Consider the following 19,382-nt stretch of genomic DNA (forward strand, 5'->3'; position numbering starts at 1 on the left):
TTCGCTGATGGACGCGTTTCCGGCCCAGCATACTTTCGTAGCAGCGACGTGTGAACAGGGCTGGTCATGAGCTGATAAGAAGGGGAAGGCCTTCCTCTACCTCTTTATTTTGCCTTTTTCCACGGAGCCCGACGCGTTTTTTCTTTCCACGGTCGCTGTGCGTGGGTTTAACGCGTGTCGGAGGTTTTTCGACGCTTTTCGGTGCGGGCTGAAACACCGGGACCCCCCTCCTCATCTGTGTGTTTTTTGTGTGTGTGTTTGTCGGTCCAGCTGATCAATGCATCCCTGAGCCGTTAACGGAAGCTTTCCGTGCACCGGACACCGTTTGGCACCGATCCGTGGACTTTAAAACATTTTTTTTTTGTTAGATTCAAGTGTTGGATCGGGGTTTTTCCTCCTCTGGGTCTCATTGAAGGAGCAGGCCTCGGACTCATCCCCAGCCTCGCGTTCCCATATCAGGGTTTTTGTGTGTGTGTGAGTGTGAGTGTGTGTGTGTGTGTGTGTGTGTGCTGGAAGTCATGGGAGACACAAGTGAACGAAGCAAAGCTCCGAGCCTGCCTCCCCGGTGCCCGTGTGGATTCTGGGGGTAAGAGTTTTTCTTTATTTTTATTCTAATTAGAATAAAAAGCTGCCGCCTGACGCTGGAATCTGCTCAGCGGGTTCAACTCGTCCAAAGCCATTGTTGTTGTTCTGTTGTACAGGCCGAGGGGTGGGGGGTTGGGAAGTTGGCTGATAAATAAACCTCCCCACCGTGAACACCGGACACATTTCCGACGTTTTTATCGCCCGTGTGCGGACGCTCCGGTCGCCTGGCGCGCCGGGCACCGTGTTTTTTTTTAACCGAAGCTTTCACCGTGTTTTTTAACGGCAGATCGGTGAAGCAGGAGATGACGTACCCGAGCACAGCATGATTTATTACCAGCAGGTTCCTTTTAAAAACCAGCCCTGCTTCCTTCCAAAGATTCAAACCGATTAATCGATTAATCCGACCCGAGCTGCAGTTTAACTTATTTCTGCTTTTTCTTTCTTTCTTTTCTTTCTTTTCTTTTTTTTGTTGCTTGTCAAGCGGTGGATGTGTGTTGCATACCGGATGTGATTCACTGCTGTCTCCTGTGTTACCCCATAGGAAAAACGACATGCAGACATGACTGTGTGCTTTTCTTTTGAAAGGGTGTCGCTCCAAACAAGCAGAGAAAAGCCAAAGATAAGCTGCTGTCATGACATGCAGTGTGCAGCCTGTAGTACTACTACTGATACTACTACTACTACTGCTACTACTGATACTACTACTACTACTACTACAGTCAGTGAGACAGGTCTGTCATATGATCATCTTGTTGCCTCCCCCATCCCCCAGTTGCCTTCATTTCATGGTGTCCAGTAAGCAAACTGGTACCAGTAAACCCACCTGTCAATGTCAGGTGACACAAATGGCTGTGTGTGTGTGTGTGTGTGTGTGTGTTTACGGCCCTGCCTTCAGTTCAGAATAACACCTGGTCTGGGGCTTTCTGACTCTTCACCCCCCTCCTCCTCCTCTACCTCCTGTCCCACGCAGGCTCTTCACACATGTCGCTGAAAAACTCGAGGCCTCTTTTTTTAAAAAAAAACCTCTCACTGAATTCAAAGCCCGACCGATAATCAGTGTATCGTACTCACTTCATCTGTTTATCCGGTTAATTTATCCAGCAGAGTGATCGGCGATTTACAATCCCGTGGCAATCAACTGTCGGCAACGTCAGAGCATATGTTACATATGCTGAAAACGTTAAATGATTTAACGTGTTAAAGCATAATCGCTGCATTGCAATCTCCTCACATCACCCTCATCTACAGAAATAACACTTGAGAGGCTCTGTCTACAGTCAGTATTTAGTTTGTTTGTTGTCTGTACCATGTTTCAACATGGTGGCTTCCTTTTGAAAGAGGATTTTTAAGTAACAAAAACAAAAAGTCTTATTTCCAGGTGATTGTACATGAATGAAAACATAGTTATGGATATTATTCTGAAAATAAAAGACCCAAATCTCACACACTGGACCTTATTTAACTGGAATATTCTTTAATAAAGCAGCCTTCTGAATACTGTTTTCACTCCAGGTCAAAAATTCATAGTATCTCCTCCCGTTTATCGGTCGGGCTTTACGTTTCAAGCAGCCTCTAACCCCGACAGTGTTAATCACACAGTTATCCCAACGCTAAAGGCATTTTTCTGTGGTTAAAGCAGCGTTATGGTTCATCTGAGGTCTGAGTGCTAATACTTGTTTTTTAGGAGTCGGTTTTGTTCTGTGACAATCATTGAGTCTGTTTTTCAAATGTCTCGGGTCATTTTAAGACCGGATGTACACGCTGGAACGTGTTTAACTCCAATCAGAGACTGCACCAGGTGATTTCATTGACTAGTTCTTTGGGTCCAATCCATGAAAATCAACATTCAACAAACATCAGGCTGAGAGAAGAAACAAAAGATCCATTCGTTTAACATGACACTGTCATCACAGAGGTCGATATTCAAGGCCCTTCGACGTTAATCTGATGTTTAATTTTAAGGACTGACTGTTTTGATTCGCTTTGATGGATCTGTGTTGGAAATCCATGTGAGGTTTGTTAAGGTCCATTAGTGGTAATACTTGACTGATAGTTGGGATACAATGATATATTTGATGTTATTAAAGAACTATGACCGAGTTACGTGCTGAGTAGCTCACCTGACGGCTGTAAAACGAACTTGTCGGCGCTCTGTGGTCTACAAAACGTCACAGTGACACGGTTATTGCATCATGTCAAACATATCTCTGTTTATCAGCTGACACGTGTGCCAGTACAGAAATATCTGCAGTTATTGAACGATGTCTCCGAGAGAATCTGAGAAATATTGGAAATACTTGCAGCCTGAGTTCAGTCCTTTTTTTCCAGGGTTCAAGGTTGACGGCTTGTTTTTTTGTTGCGTCTTATCTGTGTTTGTTTTCTCCGCTCTGCATGCTGCTATCTGATGAACCCGCCGTGTTTTAAACACCTCCACACGATATTTGACCTGACTGTGGAACTTTTTCTGTCGGCCTAATCAAACATTCCCCCCATAGGCTCCTGGTTGGAGTGTTACCTGTGTTGGAAAGATATTTGGATAAATTTGGCTTGTCGTTTTGTTTCTAAGCTTTGGATCTCAGCGTTTGCTTTGCATGTGGATATTGAGTTATCCAGATCTGTCTGTTCATGTGAGGCTTTTATTTTTAAATCCGGTCGCTTCGTTGGCAGTTTGTTTTTGTGATGACAAGCGACAAACTTCCTTTCATTTGTTGCTCTTTGGGCAAATAGAATATAATATCATCCGTGAAGTTCTCAGAACAAATTAATCGCATTGTTTTCCAGCATCATTCTTCCTTTTTAAAAAAAGAAGAAAAAAAAAGACTAATGAATGACAACGTCTTCATTAAGATGAAGGGAAAATGTCTGAACTTGGTTGTACTAACATCCTCCAAACACATCCGACGGAGAGATGCGAGCTTGGGCATAAAAAGACGAACGAACAGAGACGAGAGCGGAAAGTCGTTATGAGGAAACAGAAATGACACAACTGAACATGTTTGGAAAGAAATAAGTCAGTCTCAGCTGTCACACACACACACACACACACACACACACACACACACACACACACACACACACACACACACATAGTCGGTTCTTGTTGTCATAGCGAACGTCCACCGGGGGAAGCCGTCCGTTGACAGTTTGCAGCCAAAAAGGCACAGACTGCAGGAAACACTACGATTAAAACTCATTGTACATTGTTTGTGAATGCAGCTTGTTCGTGGGATGGAGCGCCTCGCTTGGCTCGAGAGGCGAGACAGACAGACAGACAGACAGACAGACAGTCAGACAGACAGTTAGCTGGACCCACTGTGCTGCTCGTGGATCCATGTTCTCTTGTTCAGCTCCATTATGTGATATCATCACACTTTTCTATCGCTAAACATGCCGTTAAACACAGAGCCTTAAACACAGAGCCTTTCAGGTATTTGTTCAGGGACACCCAGCTCACTCGATTACACAAACGCGTAGACTACTGTCGGTTAACTGGTGTTAAAGGTCCAGTCACTGTCTCCGCAGCATTGTTCTGTTTCAGTTCGTTTTTATCAGTCAGGAGTTTCCACTATAGAAAGCACGATATGTGTTTTTAATAACCGATAATTACCTGCTTCTCAAGGTCGATACAGATAAGATAACCGATAATTAAGTTCATAATCTGTACCTTATGCTCACCTGAGCGTGACAGAGGCTGAGATACAGTGAGCAAAGATAGATGATTTAATATTTCACGTCACCGATCGAACCAAATCTTACTGGCATCACTGTTGTTAACACAAGACAGACAAAGAAACAGCTCATTCATTCATTCTTTCTAGTGAAGTACTTCAAAATATACGACAAATATATGAAAATAAATTCTTCTTATAGACACAAATCCAATAACTTATCGCCCTGAAGTATTGCGAATCCCTGAAATTAGCGTTTGTGATCTTTGTGAATCCTCGTCTCAGGCCTTGACTCTAACAGTTGCCAGTTGCATTTTAGGAAAATGACAACCAATTTATGTGCTTTGGTTGCCTTTGTTGTTGCGTTGATGATATTAAAACAATAATGTTTCAGTCAGAACCTGAAGCAGACAGCGGCGTGTTCTCTCACATGTGCACACAGGCAGAATATAGTGAAGCAAATGAAGTTGTTTGACTAATCTGTCGACATCACAAACGAATGTGCAAATTTGGATGGGACAGAATGGATGAACGAGCAACCGGCGAGTTACTGAGACCAGCAGAGTCTCTTTAATAACTCAATATATGAGATAAGAACCAACACACAGTTTCCAACCTTTAAACGTTGCGTGCATGTTGAGTTTGTGTTGACTGTCAGCTCTGTTTGTTGATTCAGCTCTCTGGTGAGTCTCGAGGCTGTTATAGTGGATTGTACGATCATGTTTAATATTCTGTCCGCCTCACATTTTGTAAATGGGGGTGAACAAAATGGAAGAAGCACCTTTTCTCCTTTTTCTAAGTGTCTAAATCTTCAGTAGTATAATCTTAGCAAATATGTATCGTGACAGATCGGGGTCACCACCACCGTCTGATCAATTGTTGCTTTGCCCAAGGCCCGTCTTTCTCCCAAATTTCAGAGGAATCCATTTATAGATGGTGACATATCTCAGTGACACACGGATGCAGCGACTGTAACAGGTGAAACCTCCTCCCAAAACAGTCTGTGCGGGCTTGTCCTGCCGCATTAGTCGCATAGCTCCTGTAGGAACAATGATCTGAATACCCCATGGCGTTCCAGCCTCTGTGCCCATTGACAGCTGAAAGAGAGAAGTCCAGAAGGTGAGGGAAAGACATTAAATACCTGGAGGGAAAAAAAGGTAGAACCAAGAAAACCAAGAGACAGATGTTTCCAAAATCCCCGTTTAAAGATGACAAGACGAGAGCGCCCGATGTCTTTGGAGGGTCTAAAAATGAATCGTTGATCTTCGCGTTCACGTGACGTATCGCAGGATGCTTAATCTTTAGCAGTGTTCTTGTTAAAAGTGTGTGTTGACAATGCTTTCCCTGTGTCCTCGTGGTTCTCTGCCACCAGTAAAATCACTGCCCGCCGTGGCAGAAAACGTCTTTTTAAAATTTACTGTGTTTCTGTTGAAAATTCTCTAAGTAGGCTGGCTCACTGTGCAGCCATGACTGAAACAGGTGACTGACAAACAACTCTGGGCTTTTGCAGGACCCAACTCTGTAAGTGAAACCTGCATCCATTACACATCCACCCCCTTCCCCCCCCACCCCCCTCGCCCACAAAGCGGCCAATAGCATTTTGAATATATAGTGTAGCGTAACCTCGGTGGCACACGTGTTCGTCTCAGTTGACTCTTTTGACTTTTTGGCGTCTTTGGCCGGCGTTTACTTAAAGTGAGGTGGAGACATTGGCATTCGTCCGATTTAGACTTTTAATTTCCAAATATATGTTTGCACATTCAGGTGTTGTACGTGGGCGTTAAATCATCGTCAGGGGTAGCTAGTGTTGATGTAAGCTGAACCCGACATTACAGACATCAGAGCTAAACCTTTCCCGAGTAATCCACGCCAGTACGTAACAGGAGATGGACTTGATTTGCCCCCACAAGACATTTTTGGCCTCTCTGCTTGCATGTAGCGTCTCTATTGACAGGAGATTGATGACTAACAATAGTGAAATAATTCATTACAAACATATGCTCCTTCTGCAAGTGATTTTTAGTTTCCCCATAACAGCCGTTTGCTTCCCGCCGTCCTCTGTGATTTCCTGTCATCCTCCCTTTTTGAATCTATTGACACACAGGGCCGATTACGACACTGACAAACAAAGAAGAGGGTCGCTGAGATGAAACGTTAGGAGCGATTATGGAAGATGTTGTGGTTGATGGTCAGGATGTGATATAATTGTCATTTGAGAAACTGATAAAAGGGGTAAAGTCTTACTAGTGTGTGTGTTACGGAGGTTTTTGTCTCCCACCTTCATGTTTAGCCGCTGCATAAAACTGATACAGGTATTGGATTATGGGGAAACAAAAGAGAGATTAACTGTTTTGTTTTGACAGATCTCAGAATTCTGATCATCATGTTTCATGTGTGTATATTTTTTTTGTTCATTTTTTAAAGGTTCAGTGTGTAATTCATCTATTGACGGACAGAAATGTTTTCATTTGTGTAAAATCACCTGAAAATAAGAATTGTTAAGTTTTTATTTGCGTAGATGTAAAGGGAGCGGATCCTCTTCCACAGTGTCCGCTGTGTTGAATCACTTTGTTTCTACAGCAGCCCAGAAGGGACAAACCAAACACTTGCTCTGCATGGACCTTCCACGTTTTTCACATTTCATTGCCACTGTAGTTTCTCCTTCATTCTTGAACTGAGAGGGAGAGGAGAGGTTTTTCAGATGGTTGCAATCTGAAACTTCACCACTAGGTGTCTCTAAATTCGACACACTGGACCTTTTTAAGTCTTTTCTTTTTGTTTAATTTTTCATGCCATAAACTTTGTAGAAGCAAAGCTTGGATATCTGAGGAGGTCAATGACATTTATTTTCTCACCTGTCTTCCTCAGGTCCAGTAAAACCATGAATCTCTGCTCCAAATGTTTTGCCGGTAAGTCTTCTTTTCTCGTTTTTTGACATTACTTATTTTATCCTGAGGGACTTCTCTATAATCACACAGCAAAGAGATAAGAGCAACTAACTGAGAAAGACGTGGTTAAACAGAAACGGCCAAAGGTGCAACTGTGATCTCCAAAAATGATTTCCACTTATGTCACGGATTAGAACCATATGGTTGCTTCATGACTTACCCCCCCTGACAAATGTGCTAAGCAGCTAAAAGTCACACTGTCATTTAAGAAGTTATGCTACTTATTTACTGCTGTTTGCTCTTCTATTCAGCTTGCTGTAATCGTGCAGCGCTTGCCTCGGGAGGTTCGCCTGTACCACACTTATGCATGCTTATGAGAATAATATAATTAGAGCAGAAGGGAACGTTGAAGTTCATGTTTCCAACCTCTGGTGTTGTTTTTTTAAGAGGTTACTTTCAGCTGGTTACCTGTCACATGAACGGAGAAAACAGTTCCACGTTTGTTTCTTCTGTTAAGCTTCGTCTTGGCATGTAGACCTGAAACTCGAGGCTAGGTGTGCCAGCTGATTTCAGTTAGGAATGCTAACAATGCCAAGAAGTTGTTGTAAGGAGACGGAAAGACAAGTTAAAGAGTCTCATACCAACATATATATCCAACATTTGGAGATGAACGTTGGTTAAGTCGAAAGGTAATTGTATATATTAAGGAAGATGGGATTCTCTGATGTTCTAAACAATCATTTTACCAAAGACCAATGAGTCTTAGTCTGGTTACCTCATTCAGTATTTCTTTTTTATGAAAGTAGAACATTTGCTCCACCACCTTGTGACAGGAAAAAAGCCCAATTAAAGTTTGAAAATGTCAAGCTATGCATTAGGTTTTCTCAACGACGACTCCAGTCTGAGATTGGGAGGATGGGTTTTTGTGGGTGCATTGCAGCCCTGTCGGTGGCCATGGCAACCAGCGAGTATGGCAGACAGCGAGGACCTAAGGGGTCCGGCTTTGAGTCTAGCATCACAGACAGCGCTAAGGCTCAGAATAGACTCAATACACATGAGTATAGAGGCTGAAGCAGAAGTGGGTTATTCCACGTGTGGAGAGGAGAAACTCAAATCTAGGCTGACCTCCCTCACCCTCCCCGGAGGGCTACAGGGTAAAGACAATACCCTCACGGATCGATATGGTCCGAGATTATCATTATGTACAGAGATACAAAGTGTAGCACAGTCGTCCAAGGTGATCATGTCTTTATCTTATCATTTTATGTTTCCCTTGGGAAAGTTCTGCGCAGGGACCGGTTAGAAAACTCTTGAATATCTTAAGAAGCAGAAGTAGTGTTGACAGATTACGGTTGAGCAGTTTGGTTTCATGCTGGTAAATTGTCCATATGTAGAGGGAAAGAGGCAGTACGCATTGGGTGAAATGAAATCTCGGAACATCAGCTATCACCTGATGATGATTTGGCTTAAAAATCTGCATTCATATGCAGATATCTTGTTTCCTTGATTGTCAAGTTCAGACTGCAGAGGAAGTCTTGGGTCCAGATAATCGTATATACATTTCTGGATGTCTGCTAGAGCCCCAGAAACATCGTCTGTTTACCGCCAAAAGGTTAAATTGTTGTCAGATGATAGCCGATGGGTTCCGGGACGAACTTAAACTTGAAGGTCTAAAACTTAGAGGATTTGTCTTGATCAGACTGATGACAGTTGTGAAAACTGCTCAAGGGATCAGCAACAGTCCAACCCAAAGATATTCAATTTTTTTTGTCTTGGAAGACAAAGTTAACCAGCTAGAACCTGTGACTTTTTCTCCTATTTGTTTAAAAATTACTTAAATTATCTATGAGTGCACAGAAAAGTTTTCTCAGCTGCCTTGACATGTGACTTAATGTTTGACACCAGAAGAAGGACCTCCTATCTCAAGTAGAGTTGCAATGATTAGCAGGCTAATTAATTAATCAATCGACAGAAACGTAATGGCCAACTATTGTGGGGTTTTGGATTGACAAATCAAGACTTTTAAAGACATCATCTTGGAGAAACTGTCTAAAGATATTTTCTAGACCAAAGTTATAATCAGTCGAATGTATAAAATAATTGGCTGATTAATCATTAACCCAACCAAGTTTTATGTCAAGTAGAAGAAACGCAGTAACATGATGGAACTGTACAGACATTTACAAGCAGCCATTTTACAGAGTCCAGGGAGAACGTAGGAGAGGGCTGCTCAGTTTGAACTGATCACTTCCTGTGGCCAACAAAACCACCCACAAGAATTCACCAACCGTTCAATTTGGGTCAAAAACTATATCCATACATAAACGCTGTGCAAGGTACATCTTTATTATATAAAAATATCAATAATGTTAGCCTGCCTGGTGGCTACAACACCCTATTTTCTACACATGTGCACTTACTACATATAACATGTCATTACAGACTTAGTCAGGAGGTTTGGGTTCTGTGGCTACATCTCTAGTTCACACCATAAACGGGCGCATAAGTCCAGATTTTACTCTGATTTCACAGAGACTCTTTCTGTGTCGTCTTTTTTTCTTCCTCCTCTTCCTCCCTCTCTGTCTGTATCTATTTCCCTGTCCTATTTTTACATTTTCTCTCTGTTTGCTTACTTGCTGTCCTTGACCACAGACATCCAGAAGAAGCAGCCAGGGGAGGACTGCACCTCCAAGCCTATCCAAAGCACCGGGAGTAGCCAATCGCCAGTTTTCAGTAGCGAGACGAGCAGTAGCAGTAGCCAATCCCCATTGTCGTCGCTGCCCTCGAGCTCCGAGCAGCCGTCAGCCGAAGAGCCCTCGCCCACGTTTCCCAGCACGAGGGAAGGTAAGCTGGGACAACCGATCATATCCACATGAAGGCAAACTAAAAGCTGCTGATGGAGAATGGACTGTCTATTCTTTGTATCTTTTAAATAGATAGAAAGATAGAGCAGGACAAACAGGAGATGAAGCTCTGACCTTTCAGCTACTCGCATCAAGGAAGCATCATTTAATGAGAAGTACATTGCAGAAGTCAGGAAATGATTTCATCCTGCGGTTCTCCCAACAACTGCTGAGCTCAAGACCACATCAGCAGTATTTCTTTAGAGATATCAGTAGTATGAGGCCGGACCAGATGCACATTCTTCTCTTCGAATTGCAGGACGTCACATACAGTGGAAGATGTACAATACACCGTTGAGAGCACATTTCTCAGTGAAAGCATCTGAATGTCCTGTATGTTCAGATTTGGTAATTTTTCTGGTTTAGGTGCTTCTAAATGTGTAAATATGCCACGTAGTTAAATTGTTTCCCTTTCGGCTGTTTTTACCTGCAAGGAGTGTTTTATTTTGAAAATCGGCCCGATTATCTGTTGTTTCTGCGTCCGTCAAAAAATGGAACAGCCGCTTGTGAATCGAACCAAAAACATTATCCTGTGTTGGAAAGTGTTGCCATTAAATCATCGTTTTTGAAGTGTTAGTTGACGTCTCCTGTTGTAGAGTAGATGGCTTCTATGTTTCTAGACATAAAAAAATACATAAATCAACCCTCAAGTGTTCATCACAAATGTAAGATTCCTTTATATATGTGATATTTCCAGTTGTACTAAATGAAATTGTCTGTCTTCATGTACAAATGGAACTAATATGGATGTCTGTTCCATGTTCAATAAGACTCAGTGTCTCACACGTGTCTTTATTTTCCGTTTGCAGGCGTGTCCACAGAAACAGCCCAAGGCACACTCTGCACACCCACAAAACGTCCACGAGAATCAGGTACAGTCGGCCTCTTCTTCCTGGCAGCAGCTCCGCATGGCACGCCCCGCTTTGAGCACTCAAAGCTCTAAACCCCGCCTGTTTGTTTTACAGCGTCGGGCTCGGAGAGCGAGGCGACGCCAGAGAAACGGCCACGGACAGACGAGAAGGAGGGGGGCAGCGAGGAGGCCCGCGGGACGCCCAAGCAGAAGAACCGCCGGCGCTGCTATCGCTGCCAAACCAAACTAGAGCTGGTGCAGCAGGAACTGGGCTCCTGCCGCTGTGGTCAGTACCAACACATCACTCACGTGTGCTCATTAAAGGCTCACTCTGACTTCCACCTTCAAACCACTGCTTTTAATTTCACGGACTTGGTTCTCCCGCTGCTCAAGATGACAAAGTCAGCTGCTGTAGTGTTTTTAATTTGAGCTGAAACACTGACAATACATAAAATACGACTCTAAAGCTGCCTGTCAGCCCCTGCTTTTAGGTAAATGTAAGTGTTTTACTTTTAAAGGTAGAGTCCGTGATCTAAATGTGAAAAAAGGGACACGAATAAATAAAGCACAGATTTTAACCCGCTGATCAACACTAAATGTTTATTTACATGTGTCATTTATGTAAACAGGCCAATTTTGAATTATGATAAATTGAGAAAATTCTTATTTTAAGTCTATAATAAGGCACATAAATGTGTGTTTTTGTGGCCATATATTCCTCACTATGAATCAGAGGTGAGTGGCGCACTGTGTCACCATGCTTTTGAATAATGCCAGGTCAGCTGTGCAGCACAGCTGTCTGTGTTCATGAATGTATGACCCCTATTAGCTTCCATGAAAATGAAAAGGTATGTATGTGGGATTTAGTGACACCTAGTGGCGAGGTTGCAGATTGCAACCAAATGAATACTCTCCCACGCCGCTTAATTCAATCAACGATTCTTGTTTTCAGGTGATTATACACTGATGGAAACCTACAAATGATTACTGTATTCCATTCCTGCCAATAAACACTCCTAAAGCTGAAACCACTGATGTGACGTCATACAAAGCGGGAACAGCAGAGCATTTATCGGGGTCACTTCCTCCCTCACCACCTTGTTTTGTGTTTCCCTCCCAGGCTACGTATTCTGCATGCTCCACCGTCTACCCGAGCAACACGACTGTCTGTTCGACCATCTGGGCCGTGGGCGTGAGGAGGCCGTCCTCAAGATGGTGAAGCTGGACCGCAAGGTGGGCCGCTCGTGCCAACGCATCGGGGAGGAGTGCTCCTGATTCGGCCACAACGTTGACCGGCCATCCGAGTTAAGAGATGAGGCGCTTAGAAGGAGGAGGAGGAGGAGGAGGAGGTGGAGGATGATGGAAGGAGAGCTAGGAGAAATGACAAATGGAGGGGGGTGGTGGAGGGGTTATGGGTGGGAGTGGGGAGGGAGGGAGGGAGGGAAGAAGAGGAGGAGGAGGAGGGGAGGTAGCACGGTTGTAACATTCTGCATCTGACCCGACAATTCTGGATCTGAGCTTGACGCCGCCCTGTTGTCCTGATTTCCTGCGTGGAGTGTCTGTTTGGACGAGGCCGTTCCGAGGTGGTGGTGCTGTGGGTGGTTGGGGGCCAACAGGGGGGGCCTGGTGGTTGTTCTGCGGAGCCACGTTCAGTATCGCATGTTCACACACACAGCCTTAACCCAACCTCCCCCTTCAAAGTCTTCAGAGGAAGAACGCCGCAGAGACGAATCCAGTCAGTCGTACATCACGCACAGCTCCGCTGTTTATCGCCACGGTTTCCTCCTCTTTGGTCACTCCTTTTTTTTTTTTTTTCAGCACAGGAAGTTACGGAAGACGAACTGTCGTAGCGATCGGCTGAACTGATCCGTTTGGATTGTCATTCGACAAGGTTTTTCTTTTTCTTTTCCCATTTCTTGGTCGCGGGTGAAGGGGTCTAGCTCTATCCCACGACCACTCCTCAGGTCGTCATCGAAGGGGTTGGAGTATCAAACCTGTAACCCCGCCTTCCTCTTCTTCTTCTTCTTCTTTATTTTTTTCTTCTTCCAACAACATTTAGGTCCATGTGCAGCATCACTAACCATGTTTTGCTCGTGCATGGTACCTGTGACGGTGTATTTGTGCAGGTGTGAGTGTGGTAACGTGAGGCAGTCCGAGGATGCTGTCATGGTTTGATTTCTTCTTCGTTTTTTTCTCTCGTGTGGCCGTCATGGTGATTAGCTCCGTTTTTACTGCTTATCCACGGCGTTGTGGAGGACAATACAGCCAATCCCTGCCTCTGCTCACATGGACTGTTGAAGAAAAATACAAATAAATATAAAAAAAAATAAAAACACACTAATGGACATGAGTCACTTGGATAAATCCTGTGTAGCAGATCCTCTTCTCCCTCTTCTCCCTCCCCTCTTTTCAATATACTGAGTAGTACTGTTGTTTTACATAAAAGGGGAATACGACTGAATTTTTGTATTCTGTATTATTTTTGCCAAAATGCCATGTATTCATTTAGAAAAAACAATTACCCCAAGTTCATCACTGAGTGTCTCTGTAGTAGAGTGCTAAACCCAATACATAAATGACTTACTACCCCTTTAAATCCTTCTATAATTTATTTCTTACTTTGTGTTTTGTGGGTAGAATTAGGTGTCATTTAATTTTCAGATGGGGGATATCGATTTGAAACATAATTCTTGAAATGTTTTTTTGTTTTTGTCTTACATCGATCATTTCTGCTACTGAACAGAAGAAGAGAGATGCGTTTGTCCCACAGTTTAAATCAGTGATGTCACATTGATGCGCAGCACACGTGAAAATTGGTTTGAGAAATCACCCAAAAGCTGGTTTTAAATTTAAACAAACTAAATTTAAGTTTTAAACATGGCTGGACTCTTGAACTCGCCATTTTGGCAAAGTAATCAACCCTGATGGCTCCTCCTCTGTGCTATTAATTTTTTTAGGAGGTAAGATACATGACCTGAGAGGTCCCCAGCGGGTCGGACCCTGGGGTGGTTGCACATCTCTTGACGTCACAGATTCAAACTGTCTGCAGCGTCTCAGCTGGTTTTTGGCTGCAGAAATAACACGTGAATCCTTAAATTGAGTGGTTTCCCCCTTTTTCCTCATAGGTTTTTTTTGTCATAGTTTGTCATTGTCTCTGACACCCCTTCCCCCTCTGCTCTTAATCAGCCTACACAGTCTGACTGCTTGGACTTTGTGCTGTGCATATTGTTCAGTTACACACCTCTCCTCCTTCCTCTTCTTAAAGGGGGTGTTCTACCCAAATCAACTTTTTTGTTTGTGACGTTGCAACTTTTTTTCTTCAAATTTAAAGTTACGTCGTCTGTTTGGCACGTTTTCGGTGCATTAGAAGTTGTGACATGTTCAATACAGGTACGGAGTCTCCATTAAAATGAACCTTGCAGCGTTACAGGAGATGCAATTTGATGACGTTGAATTGTATATTACTGTTTTTTTCAAGAAGCATGAAGCTGTGGATTTCCTTGAATGGCAGGAAAATCAGAAAGTGTCTGTGTTTTTTTTATTTTTGCAAATTCACATCAGAAAAGTTGATTCTGGTGGAGAGCCCTTGTAACCAGACACCACTTAACTATGCTAATCCTCATGCACAAGTTATTGTTTCTCCTCTCCATCACCTCTCCCCATCCCGCTCGTCTTTTCTAATGAGAACACAGCGAAGGATAAAGGGAGCCTGGCTGGTTCTTATTTTGATATTTTGAAAAACGTGTTCCTGTTTTTATTTTTTATTTTTTTTTGAGTGCTAATGAGAAATGGAAGAAATGGAATATCTTTCTGTACCTTTTTAGAGAAAATTTATTTAACCTTATATCAGTTTGAGTTACTTACACCCTAGCATAGAGTGGCATATTTAGTTAAATGTATAAAAAAAAAGAAAAAAAAAAAAAAAAAAGAAAGAACATAATTCTGTCCTATTTTCTCCTTTTAATTTTATCGTGTTCCATTTTCTGCTGAGGAAAATAAACTGGATTAGAGGATGTGGTGTGTGTGTGTGTATGTGTTAATCTGTGTTTTTTTTTTTTTCCCCCACGTGTTTTAACATTTGTTTGAAAAGGGGTGAAAATAAACCATGAACAGAAATACCATAATATCCATCAGTTTGTTATTATGAGCAAAAATGTCACGCAGAGTTGAATCTTATTTAGGTCAGGAGCATAGATTACCATAGTTTTTTTTTTTCTGCATTACATTTTGATATTAAAACCATATACTGTATATGTTCATATACAGCCAGCCTATTCATTGCAGCTTCTAAAAATGCGTACATAAAACTGCTTGATACATAACACAATACAAAATAATTAATTATAGTCATCCAGAGATACATTATTGTAGTATCTATGAGCACCACGTAATGTGGTGCTAAATTCAAGAGCAAGTAAATGTATGAATGATAGCACCATGGATTGGTCAGCTGTGGTTTCCTGTGTTTAACAGTGTGATGTATGAAAATATTAATATAGATATATGATATGAAATTCAACACAGAAGTATTCAGATCTTTTACTTGAGTAAAAATAGCAGTACTGCTCCGTTGAAACACTCCATTACAAGTACTTTTATTGAAGTACATAAGTATCCAAAATAAAAGTACTCATTATGCCCCTGTCAGTGCTATCAGATTATACTTGCTAATAATAATTATAAGTAAACAATGTTCTGTAATCTGAAAGCTGTTAGATAATTGTGGTGGAGTAAAAAAAAGTACAGTATTTCTATTTGAAATATTTTGCTTGTATTTACATAGCAGAAAATGGAAATCCTAAAGTACTACAATATCTCAATACTTAAAATTACTGTATTTGAGTACTTTGTGCTCTGTTGTCTGGAGGTGCTAACAATGCTGGGAGGTTCTTCCATCCATACTTGACTGTGGAAAGGAGCTACCTCAACCTGAAGACCAGGTAACACAGTCAGAAGACAGTGAGTTAGTCAGCTGCTGTTGCCATGGTTTCCACTCATTGGAAACCATAGCAACAGTGGGCGGGGCCAAACGTCTAAATTCGAATAAAGCCGTTAGGGAGAGTTCGACAAAAGTTCGTCCGCGGTATTTTTAACGTGTCTGTTCGACGTTTTGACCAACAACGAACGAGTAAGTGTGTCCGGGGAAGCTGAGAAAATGTTTTCTTTTTTGTTCTTTGTGTTCTTAAATTACCACTTTTATTAATAAGCAACGTTTTTTTAAACTTTAAAAAGGCGCTAAAGTGGTGTAAGAGACGTTAGAGTTTAGCTTAACGTGCTAGCTGGTTATATTATTAAACCCCTTTAAAACTATATTTTTTTAGTTAACACAGTGTCCTCTAAACATCTTAAAGGTGAAATGTTACAAATACAACACCAGTTATGTCATAAATTCAATTTATTTTATTATCAGCCTGCCCTGGACTAGACAGTTAGTTAGTAGTTTCCCCCCCCAATTTAAGTTGCCATAGCAACCGAGCCTGACTGAATTCAGAATCAGAATCAGAATCAGAAATACTTTAATAATCCCAGGGGGAAATTATTTTTTGTTACTATACTCCAGTGTACAAACACAAAAACAACATATGTAAACACTTAGCTATCTATTAAGAACAAAAAAAAATATATATAAAAAAACTATATATATTAAAAGGCACCAAATTAAGTGAAAATGAGTCGAGACTAACTGAAATAAGCCCGGTTTATTTAATTAAATTTTTTTGTTAATTATTATTTTAAGGTGTTGGAGAGAAAAAATTGAAAAACCTTTTTTCACAGTTAACACAGGTGTTACCAGTGATACTAATTAACCCTAGAACACTAACGTTGCATGGGTCCTTAGGTAGCTTCAGGCTGCTCACTGATGTCATTAATGGTTTGTTTACCTCCTCCCATCTATGTTTTTTTTTTCCAAGAGGCATGCGTTCAGGTGATTTTGACCTGACGTTAGTGATAAAGAGTCTGTCAGTGATGCAGAAAGACTGTGCCTTCACCAGACAAGCTCACATGTCCCAGGAATGGGTGGACCAAAGTACCAAAGACAGAAGAACAAGTTCCCAGCTCCATTACTTTTTTTGTTAGGAAATTTCTCGTTTTTTATTTTTTATTTTATGTGATATTGTATATTTGGAAATTAAAGAAGAGTACTACAGTTTGCCATACAGTGTTGTACTTTTACATAAATTGATGAAAACTGTATTATATCGGGTAAAATACACCCGACGTTAGTGATGGTGTTACTAATTTTAACGCGTTCTAGGATTAAGGTTCAGTTCCATTCAGGTCAAACAGAGTCAGTCTCTGCAATAAATGGACCTTAATTAATATCACTGGTAACACCTGTGTTGACCCTAATATTTCATGTCAAAGTGGCTGATGTGAAAAAGATGTATTCAGGCAAGCTCAGCTTCAACCGACAGCTCCGGCTCCAGCCAGCAACGTCTGGGACTTGCCTATACACCAGTGAGCAGCGAGGAGCAACCTGAAATGGAACAAACACATTAGATTTATAAGGCTGTTCTGTAAAGTTATGGGTGATATAGTTATGTATTATGAAATATGCAGTATTCACATGAGAAGAATCGTCATGACATCATCATAAAATATGAACTTTTTTCCAGTTGTAATGCTGATTGTCGAGGTGAAGCTACAAGTTTAAGTTCTTTTATTTTACTACCCTTGTAGTGCTGTTCAGATTGTTATCAAGTTATAATAAAGCTCGTTTTCTCCTCATCTAGAGAAATCATTATATTTAATTGCCTGAACAACAACCTACTTGTACTTTCAACGTTCATTTCTTTATAGTGTAATAAGTGTTGTATCCTGTGTTGTCCAGATGAACGAGCAATGAGTGAGCTTCCCAATCACACATGGCAGAGACCCAGCCACAGCAGAAGTCCTGGTATGTTCACAGAGATCCTTCAACCTTGGACGAAAAGTTCCAGCACTCCTCCCCAGTGATTAGAAACAAGCTGCTAGCAAAGCGGCAATGACCGGTTGAGGACACAAATTGTTGAATGTGACGTTGTTGTTTGAGAAACCAGGGTGTTCCCTCATGTGGCATTAGGCATGTCAATATAATAACAATATAATCAACATTCATTTGTTTGAACTACCTGTATGAGTTTACAAAGTCAAGTCAGGCGTTTCTATGATTGTAAACTTGTGCAAATACTTCAAATGAATCAATAGTGAATAGATATGAGAACAAGTAGGTTATTGTTCTAGCAATGAAATATTAGCATTGAGAACATCATCAACATTTCTGTCAGTTATGTGGCTGAAATCTGTTTTTCTGCTGACCCTGTCCACACAGAGGTTTGCTCTACTTCCATGCCAGGACATCTGTCCGGTCCTCCAAACTGGGACCACGCCGACCACCATCTACAGTAGGTAACTCTCTCTTTGAGGCAGTGACTTGGGAGTGATTACACAGTATTCCAAGATGTTTGTGACTGTGATATAACCACCATATGTTTTTTTTTTGGAATATTCCACACTCAGGCCATTTACTGAACATCAATTCATTTCTTAAAAAGGTGACAACAATAACTTATTTCTCCTTGGGGACAAACTGTTTAACACAAAAACAAAAGGAAGGGTCACCAGATGGCAGCTCACAGCTCACATGCAACAACTCAGTACTGTAAGTAACGGGAGGATTGTCAGTCATTTTGATAATGAAGTAGTGACACCGCAGTTCTGCAGTTTATTTTTACAGAGTGGGAGTTATCACTGCTGTCAGACATTCCTGATCTCTCTTACTTGGAATTACAACTAGGAGGCTTGTGAACATTTTAATTACCGTCTGAACAAATAAACAGTAAAAAATGTTTATCAAAACTTGTGCTGCGGGCATTTCATGAATTAAATTCACTCTTCAACCACTTCAGTGTTTGTATCCAACTTGGCTTTTTCTAATTACTGCCTTCGGCTTTCAGTTCCCACCTAAAATAATACAGCTTGGACTCTCCCTGTTTGAAATGTATCAGACTAATATCAGTGGTCTTTCTAAAACTTCTCTTTTTGCACTTTTACTGCAAGTAGATTTCAGTGAAGCAACAACACGCCGTGAAGATGCCACTGCAGCATGTACTGTACTGTTTTATAATGTTTTATTTAAATGAAAGTCTGTCCACAACATGGGTGTAATGTGACTTTTTAAGAAGTTTCTGAGGTTGAAGTTTGCTCCACGTACTACACACTGGGACCAGACGACGGCCAGTTATTGCGTATCAACACTAGGTGGTGCACTAAGACAGTGAAGATGTGGTTTCTCGTCGGGTTCGTCGCCTCAGAAGGATGATTTTTGTTTTTGTTCCACATGTTTTATAAATAATGCTGAGATGGAACATGCACTCAGTGGTGTGTCTGATAATTTATTGAAACAAAACGTGTCATAACTGATGAGGTTTCCTTGTCAACTTATCTGTTCATTTGACTGCAGCAGAAGAACAATATTTCTCTCCTCCTCTATTAAAATCTCATCTCC

The 19,382-nt window shown here is 41.6% G+C and overlaps 2 protein-coding genes across 5 annotated transcripts in view; both read left to right on the top strand.

Moving 5' to 3' along the window:
- Positions 1-12,282, top strand: zfand3 (zinc finger, AN1-type domain 3). Of its 2 annotated transcripts, XM_019259146.2 has the most exons (7): positions 1-586; positions 5,701-5,774; positions 7,122-7,162; positions 9,794-9,985; positions 10,854-10,916; positions 11,010-11,180; positions 12,015-12,282. In XM_019259146.2, exons 3-7 carry the CDS (start codon positions 7,135-7,137, stop codon positions 12,167-12,169), a joined length of 609 nt encoding a protein of 202 aa, XP_019114691.1. In that variant the 5' UTR covers positions 1-586; positions 5,701-5,774; positions 7,122-7,134; the 3' UTR covers positions 12,170-12,282. The 2 variants fall into 2 exon arrangements, with proteins under 2 accessions (XP_019114691.1, XP_010743566.1); XM_010745264.3 differs by lacking the exon at positions 5,701-5,774.
- Positions 12,283-15,833: 3,551 nt separating this feature from the next.
- galnt14 (UDP-N-acetyl-alpha-D-galactosamine:polypeptide N-acetylgalactosaminyltransferase 14 (GalNAc-T14)) overlaps positions 15,834-19,382 on the top strand; it is a 137,107-nt gene continuing 133,558 nt past the window's right edge. The window contains exons 1-3 of one of the 3 annotated variants that reach the window (XM_027284511.1): positions 15,834-16,022; positions 17,727-17,792; positions 18,207-18,283. The gene's annotated coding sequence lies outside the window, so the exon portion shown is untranslated. The remainder of the gene's footprint in view (positions 16,023-17,726; positions 17,793-18,206; positions 18,284-19,382) is intronic. The other 2 variants (XM_027284510.1, XM_027284512.1) reach the window with 2 other exon arrangements.

The sequence above is a fragment of the Larimichthys crocea genome, chromosome XI (assembly GCF_000972845.2).
Source record: "Larimichthys crocea isolate SSNF chromosome XI, L_crocea_2.0, whole genome shotgun sequence".
NCBI lineage: Eukaryota > Metazoa > Chordata > Actinopteri > Sciaenidae > Larimichthys > Larimichthys crocea.